The 8,332-nt window shown below is 44.0% G+C and overlaps 1 protein-coding gene across 1 annotated transcript; it reads left to right on the top strand.

Moving 5' to 3' along the window:
• Nucleotides 1-37: 37 nt before the first annotated feature.
• On the top strand, nt 38-7,766 carry LOC135515495 (ciliated left-right organizer metallopeptidase). The gene is made up of 14 exons (XM_064939125.1): nt 38-1,571; nt 3,718-3,871; nt 3,931-4,051; nt 4,172-4,321; nt 4,545-4,670; nt 4,762-4,843; nt 5,116-5,261; nt 5,700-5,883; nt 6,060-6,129; nt 6,265-6,355; nt 6,512-6,616; nt 6,726-6,857; nt 6,940-7,073; nt 7,246-7,766. Exons 1-14 carry the CDS (start codon nt 1,046-1,048, stop codon nt 7,502-7,504), a joined length of 2,280 nt encoding a protein of 759 aa, XP_064795197.1. The 5' UTR covers nt 38-1,045; the 3' UTR covers nt 7,505-7,766.
• Nucleotides 7,767-8,332: the final 566 nt, after the last annotated feature.

The following is an 8,332-nucleotide window of genomic DNA, read 5'->3' on the forward strand; positions in this document are numbered from 1 at the left end:
TGTGTGTGTGTGTGTGTGTGTGTGTGTGTGTGTGTGAGAGAGAGAGGGAGAGGTGTGGGTCAAAGAAGTGAAAGTGCAATGTTAGGAAAAGTAAAGAAGTGGTAAGTTTTTAGATAAGGTGGGTCTATAAGCCATTGTCCTCTGTCTTCTGGGAATGTATCAAAGGCATGTCACATCCAGTCTCTCGAGAAGAGCCCCGGGGAACCATGACGACAGTACATTTAAATACCTGGGTGTCAATGGTGGAGAGCTGTTTGGTCGCTTGCACCGTTAGGAGAAGAGTGAAGCCGAGTCGGGAGGAAAAGCCATTACATTTACAGAAGAATACTGATGAGTATGTTGAGGAATGTCATTTAATTTAGAAAATTCTGCACTCAATTTTTGATGGGGTCGGCGCAAGGCGTTCCCAGGTAATTAGAACCGAACCATGAAGCAGAACCGATTCAGTTCAAATTGTCTAGATTAATTTAAAATAGCAGAGGAGAAAGTGGTCCACTATACAGCACTTTTTGACTAATAGCAAGGGGGAATTGAAAAACTTCGATTTAGGCTTACCCTTTTCATGAAGTTGTGTAGAAAAGTTATGGAGACTCATTTCGCAGTCTGAAACGGGCTCCTCTCGTGAAAAACAGGTCAGACTGATTCATTCAAGTGTCATTACATCAGTCAATACTTCAGTTGTATATTGACTCACCATTTATACATGTTTGAGTGAATACACTAAATGTTACATTATTACATTACATTATTGCACAATCGTGTCCAAGTGGACTGCTGAAATGCAGTAGTTTTCCGAAGATATATTTGGATTTCCCTCTAAAATCACCTCTAATCCCACATGTTTTTTAAACAACTAATTTAGGATTATCTTGTAGCATGTTAGCTTAGTCCTGCAACTAGCCATTCAAATGACCATTTATATGAACAATGTAGACCTATAATAGAAATCTGTAACATTAAAAGTAAAAGTCAAAATTGTTCATATAAATAGTCATTTAAATGGCTAGTTGCGGGATGAAGCTCGTAGCTGTTAGATCTACTGCTGATGTCATGTCAGTCCAACAGATCCGTCTCTGATCTCTTCCCCGAGATGAGGCTTCTGTGGAGCGGTGGCTCCTGTGGAAGGGCTATGATTATGCCTTCACCCCCCTCCCTCAGCAGGCCGTGGGTTTGGATGGTGGTGGTGGTCATATGGCTCCCTGGTGCTCTGGAGAAGTGTATCTTTGATGAGGTTCAGCAGTCGGTCACAGTGGTCACCACACCCACGGATCCAGACGGATCTCACCCTAAGACGACGGCCAGTAACAATGTCGGGCATCAGATTCGGCTTCCTGCTTCAGAGGACACAGCTAATCCTTTTCAAATTCCTTCATTTGCGCTTCAACTTTCTTCATCCCAGAGACACCACAGGAAGAGCACAAGAGAGCTGGCTCCACCCACAAACCATCCACAGCCAATCAGGATCCACACCTGGGTTCCGAGGGATAGCCCCGCCCTGTCTCAGGTGGAAAGCGAGAGACTGGAGCCAGCAGTCAGGGAGGCTGTGGGCATCATGTCCAACTTGCTGTCAGGTAGGGGATGAGTGTGTCTGTCTCTGTGTGCTGTGTGTTTGAGTGGATCTGTACTGCACAAAAATATAAACGCAACATGAAACAATTTCTAAGATTTACAGTTCATATAAGGAAATCAGTCTATTGAAATAATTCAATTAGGCCCTAATCTATGGATTTCACATAACTGGGAATACAGATATGCATCTGTTGCTCACAGATAACAACAAAAGGTAGTGGCGTGGATCAGAACCATTCAGTATCTGGTGTTACCACCATTTGCCTCATGCAGTGTGACAAATCTCCTTCACATAGAGTTGACAGGGTCTGTCTGGCCATGTCCGGACGGGGCCACAGTGTCTCCTGACCGCTCCTGTCTCAGCCTCCAGTATTTATGCTGCAATAGTTTGTGTTGGGGGGCTTGGGTCAGTCTGTTATATCTGGAGTATTTCTCCTGTCTCATCCGGTGTCCTGTGTGAATTTAAGTATGCTCCCTCTAATTCTCTCTCGCTCTCTCTCTCTCTCGGAGGACGTGAGCCCTAGGACCATGCCTCAGGACTACCTGGCATGATGACTCCTTGCTGTCCCCAGTCCACCTGGTCATGCTACTGCTCCAGTTTCAACTGTTCTGCCTGCGGCTATGGAACCCTGACCTGTTCACTGGAAGTGCTACTTTGTCCCAGACCTGCTGTTTTCGACTCTCTAGAGACAGCAGGAGTGGTAGAGATACTCTCAATGATCGTCTATGAAAAGCCAACTGACATTTACTTCTGAGGTGCTGACCTGTTGCACCCTCTACAACCACTGTGATTATTATTATTTGACCCTGCTGGTCATCTATGAACGTTTGAACATCTTGGCCATGTACTCTTATAATCTCCACCCGGCACAGCCAGAAGATGACTGGCCACCCCTCAGACCCTGGTTCCTCTCTAGGTTTCTTCCTAGGCCGTGCTTCTACATTGCGTTACTTGCTGTTTGGGGTTTTAGGCTGGGTTTCTGTACAGCACTTTGTGACATCAGCCGATGTAAAACGGGCTTTATAAATACATTTGATTGATTGATTGATTGATCAGGTTGTTGATTGTGGCCTGTGGAATGTTGTCCCACTTCAATGGCTTTGCAAAGTTGGTGGATATTGGAGGGAACTGGAACACATCGATCCTGAACATGTTCAATGGGTGACATGTCTGGCCAGTATGCAGACCATGGAAGAACTGGGACATTTTCAGCTTCCAGGAATTGTGTACAGATCCTTGTGACATAGGGCATGCATTATCATGCTGAAACATGAGGTGATGGCGGCGGATGAATGGAACGACAATTGGCCTCAGGATCTCTTCACGGTATCTCTGTGCATTGAAATTGCCATAGATAAAATGCAATTGTGTTTATTGTACGTAGCTCATGCCTGCCACCATAACCCAACTACCACCATGGGGCATTCTGTTCACAACTTTGACATCAGCAAACCACTTTCCCACACGATGCCATTCACGTGGTCTGCAGTTGTGAGGCCGGTTGGACGTACTGCCAAATTCTCTAAAATGATATTGGAGGCGGCTCATGGTAGAGGAATGAACATTCAACAGCTCTGGTGGACATTCCTACTGTCAGCATGCAAATTGCACGCTCCCTCAAAACTTGAGACATTGAGACATCTGTGGCATTGGGTTGTGTGACAAAACTGCACATTTTAGAGTGGCCTTTTATTGTCCCCAGCACAAGTTGCACCTGTGCAATGATCATGCTGTTTAAACAGCTTCTTGATATGCCACACCTGTCAGGTGCATGGATTATCTTGGTAAAGGAGAAATGCTCACAAACAAGAATGTAAACAAATTTGTGCGCAAAGGTTTAGAGACATAAGCTTTTTGTCTGTACGAAAAATGTCTGGTATATTTTATTTCAGCTCATGAAACATGGGACCAACACTTTACGTGTTGCGCTTCTATTTTTGTTCAGTGTATCTACTGTGTGTGAATGTTTCTCAGTAGGAACATTATTGTGTGTGGATGTTTGTCAGTAGGAACTTTTATTGTGTGTGTCTTTGACTGAGTCTTTGTGACTTTTGTGTCACGTTTGTGTGTAATAACAATGTAATGATGTAATCATGTGGGGATAACTAAGTATTTCACTGATAATTTAATACTTGCTGTCCCGACAGTAAACAGAGTCCCTGGTCATCTGCTGCTCAGCAGAAACATCAACAAGTACTGCAAATTCATATGGCGGAACGCCAACGCTGCCAACTATAACAAGTCTGTGTGTTACAACTGTATACCTCGCTATATGTGTGTATTTGTCCATTTCTTTACATAGTAAAACACTGTCTCTGTTTATACAGTATGTTTCTCTTGTCTTAGACTTTCTGATACAGTATATTGGATTTTCTACTGTTATTGGTCGGTGAATCATTTCAACCAATCAAAGATTTCCATTTCCGCAGGTGTGGCCGAGCCAATGAGAACTACAGGACGGAGACCTGTCTGGATGTCATTGTGAGTAGCAGCATCTGAACCCTCTCTCATATCACACAGAAAGGGAGATGCTGTGTTATTATTAGTCCTTTGATGGAAATCATGACCTGCCAGTGAGGATGCACCACCATTGATTGACAGATCCCAGATGATCACCTGAGGGGTTGTTCCGTGTACTCAGAGCCTGATGCACCAACCATGACTGTGATAAGGCCTGAGGGGGCGGGACTTCCTGACACTGACTTCCTACTTTACCTCCACGCACAGAGTACCGACAAGTGTCGAGCGGAGGTGAGGGGTCACAGCGGAGACCATGTTATGTTCTATGTAAATCAACTTAGTTGGTGACTGTCAACATAGCTCTGGTTGTCAGGTACAGATCTAAGATCAGCAGATATCCTTACCAGCATACCCTCACCAATGAAAAGCAATACGATCAGTAATGAACTCAGGTCATAAAATACGTTGACTGTCAATGTATCACTCTTTCCTCTTCGCTATTCATATATCCCAGCCCAGTGTGTTGGCCTATGCAGTGCACTGCCAGACTGACTCCCAGGGTCGACCTCTGGCTGGAGTGGTGGTCATCTGTAGGGACAGACTGACTGGGGAGGGATACAGCCACCAAGGCACTGTGCAGGTAAAATAATTGTAATTGTGTGTGTGTGTGAGATATAAATATATATATATATTTATATAAGTAAAAATAATTAGCATCTCCTTCTCTCCAGACAGTGATCCATGAGTTGTTCCATGCATTGGGTTTCTCCAAAGAACTCTTCAGCACCTGGAGAGACTGCTCCTACTCACAACGTCAGTAACCTTGCTTGTGTTATCATTTGGTATATTACATTTGTATTACAAGGCTATATTCTATTGTGGTACTTAAGAGTGTGTTTTTGTCCAATCCTTTCAGGTTAGATTTTTAGATTTTTCTCTTTCTGTTGTAAAGGTATCTGTTTTTGTTTTGCTGTGGGCTTGTTGTTGTGTTGTGTGGTTGTTGTGTGATTGAGTTATACTCGGTTGTGTTGTGTGGTTGTGTTGTGTGGTTATGTGATTCTGTGTTGTCTTATTGTGTTGTGTAGCTGGGATGGGCTGTTCCCCCCGGGGTCAGGTGACTAACACAGATGAGACAGGTCAGGTCAGGATCTACACCCAATCAGTGATCAGAGCCCTGCAGGAACACCTGTCATCTACTGACCCTGACCTGGGAGGACCACTGGAGAACCTGGTACGGACCCTGCCATGAGCCATTAACACACAATATATAGTAGTGCAGAAATATAGGCACTGTAGTCACACTCATGAAATACCGGACTCTCACACTTTATTCATATTATATATATTATATTGTGCTTTACCTTTCTCTAAATCCTGTGTGGCTCAGTCGGTAGAGCATGGCGCTTGCAACGCCAAGCGTCGTGGGTTCGATTCCCGCTGGGACCACCCATATGTAAAAGTAGTGGCCCCAGCCGACTTGTAAGTCGCTTTGGACAAAAGCGTCTGCTAAATGGGATATATTTAAATGGGATATATTTCTATCTACCTCATTACCCATAACTCCTTTCTCACACTTTTCTCTCTAAATCTCTCTCTTTCTCTCCCCTGCTCTTTAACACACACTCTGCCCCTCCGTCTCTCTTTCTCCACTCCACTCCCCATCTCCCAGGATGTAGGTTCTAGTGGTCTGTCCTCTCACTGGGAGTCCAGGGTGCTACAGGGTTCCATCATGGCTGCAACCCTGGGGGATCCAGCTATGGTGCGTGTCGACCCGGTCACCCTGGCCGCCCTACAGGACACGGGCTGGTACTCTGTCAACCACAGCCGAGCACAGGGCCTGGTGTGGGGAAAGGGTGAGGGACCCGCCTGTCCATTGAGACGGATATAACTGAACCAAACAGATGAGGGGTTTAGAAAGAATATCTGTCAAAGAGAAAGAGTGTAAGAGAGGAATATCATGTGGTATGAGTGATTCTGTGTGTTCCTGATTAATGGCCGTAGTGAATTATTGTTTGTGTATCTTTCGTAGGTGAGGGAGCAATGTTTGGATTACTGTCCACCTGCCATGACAACTCCTCCTCATTTTTCTGCACGGGCAGGTAGTGTTATTCTTTTATTTGAATATCCCACACTTAACCATACAATAAAAAATAAATCCCATTCTCCAACGTTGTCTAAAGCTGTCCAGGTCCTCTACCTCATTCTCTGTTTGACTTGTGTTCTCCATCGCTCAGTGGTTTAGGGTGTCATTATCTTCACCGCCACAAGGGGGAGTGCCAGACTGACGCTCACCTGGATGGGTGCCGCATTTACAAACCTCTAATGGTGGGTCTTCTGCATACTTGTTTACTTCAGTTTGACCGTTTCCCTGAACTCTGTTCTCCATGACAAAACAGTATTTCAAACTCTCTTCCTCAGCTTCACCTTCTCTCTCTATTTGAACTTCTCCCTCTTTTACTTCTCTCTCTGTGTTTTCCTAAGAGTGAGTGCTGGAAAGAGGATAATGAGAGAGAGACTGAAACAGAGTGGAGTGGAGAGTTGTACCGTATAGACAGCCGATGCTTCTTCTCTAACCTGAGCAGAGAGGTCAGTGTGTGTGTATTTTATGTGGACTCACACTGCATATATTTGTGAAAAGGTGTATGAAGGTGACACCTACCCATTTATTTTATTTTCTATCTCCTCTCTCTGTCAGAATGTCTCCCTGTCTGTCAGTGACTCTGTGGTGGGGCGTTGTTATAGACACAGGTGTACTGGGCTGAACCGGTATCAGATACAGGTGTCTGGCTCTGACTGGTTGGACTGCCCAGTAGGAAGCACCATTGAGGTAAACTTTTGAGCATACACCGATTTTGCCATTTTGGCCATTAGATTCTACCATGATTTGACATGATTTCTCATTCATTCAGGTGACAGGTTACAGGGGGCTAGTTGCATGTCCTGACAAGAGGTTGTGTTATTACCCTGACATTGGTCTCTCCATCGACAACCAGGACCCCCACTCTCCAGCTGCCTCTACTAAAGGCACAGTGACTACTGAGAAGTGAGTATGGATGAGTACGAAGTATTTCAGTATCTTTGGTATGGCACAATATGAACTTGCAATGTTGTTATTTTGTTAAGGTTTAAGTGGTCTTTCACTTTCTCAGAGCGCAATACATAACTTATTTATCAGTATAAATAAAGTGTTTATTTTCTTATCTTCTCTCCCTCAGCGATCCCCTGTTATATCAGAACACAATCCCTGACCCGAGCCTGACCTTTGACCCTGCCCCTACTTGTGCAGAACCAGGGGTCAGTACAGACACCACGTTGGCTGCAGTCCTGGTGGTCAGTGCTGCTGTCGGTCTCCTGGCTGCCCTGATGGTGGTCTACAGGAGGTACCGCTTCTCCAGAGTCAGGGTGCATGCTGCCCCTGAGGCTCCCAGGGTTCTGCAGTTGCACTCGACCCAAAGTGATTCAAATAACTGCTAATGGAAACTGGGTGTCCATTATAGCACAGTCTTGTGCACTGGTGTAAATGGTTACTTAATCAAGTAGGTGGTGTTTGTACATTATTTATCAGAGGGGGAAATTGACTATTTGTTAAGTTGAACTGTACAAATGAAAAAAGTACACTAGAGTAAAGAGCAATGCGATGCTGAGGTGTTCTAATTGTCCCATGGATTTGTTGTTCAACATGGATTTAGCTTTAACACTATGTTAACCTGAAATAACAATGAATTATGTGAGCGTTTTCTGTGTCTTATCCCTGTGGTATACATTTTACTTGTACAAATTGACATATGTAAATTTTGCCCTATTTATTTTTTATACATATCTGTTGCCATGGTGATGTTCTCTGGAATCCCCCTTAGATAAGTCAGAGCAGGGAAGGTTCCAGGCATAAGGGACATAAGCGGTAAGCCTTCTCTTAGGCCTCCAATCACCCCCCAACCCCAAAAAAACAAAAACAAAAAAAATTATATATATTTTTTTATATGAACTAAATATACACTACAGTTCAAAAGTTTGGGGTCACTTAGAAATGTCCTTGTTTTTGAAAGGAAAAGCTCATTTTTTTGTTCATTAAAGTAACATCAAATTGATCAGAAATACAGTGTAGACATTGTTAATGTCAAATTTTATCTTGTTATGTCAGTCACTGACAGTCACTCAATTAACCAGCTAACAATTTTTTAATTGGTAAGTTAGTCTAGCCACCTATCTAAACTTGTAATAATGGCTAAATACTGACCAGGCACGCAGGACAAAAGCCCAGGGGCCCCTATAATAAGTCACTCTGGATAAGAGCGTCTGCCA

Source organism: Oncorhynchus masou, chromosome 27 (genome assembly GCF_036934945.1).
Source record: "Oncorhynchus masou masou isolate Uvic2021 chromosome 27, UVic_Omas_1.1, whole genome shotgun sequence".
Classification (NCBI taxonomy): Eukaryota; Metazoa; Chordata; class Actinopteri; order Salmoniformes; family Salmonidae; genus Oncorhynchus; species Oncorhynchus masou.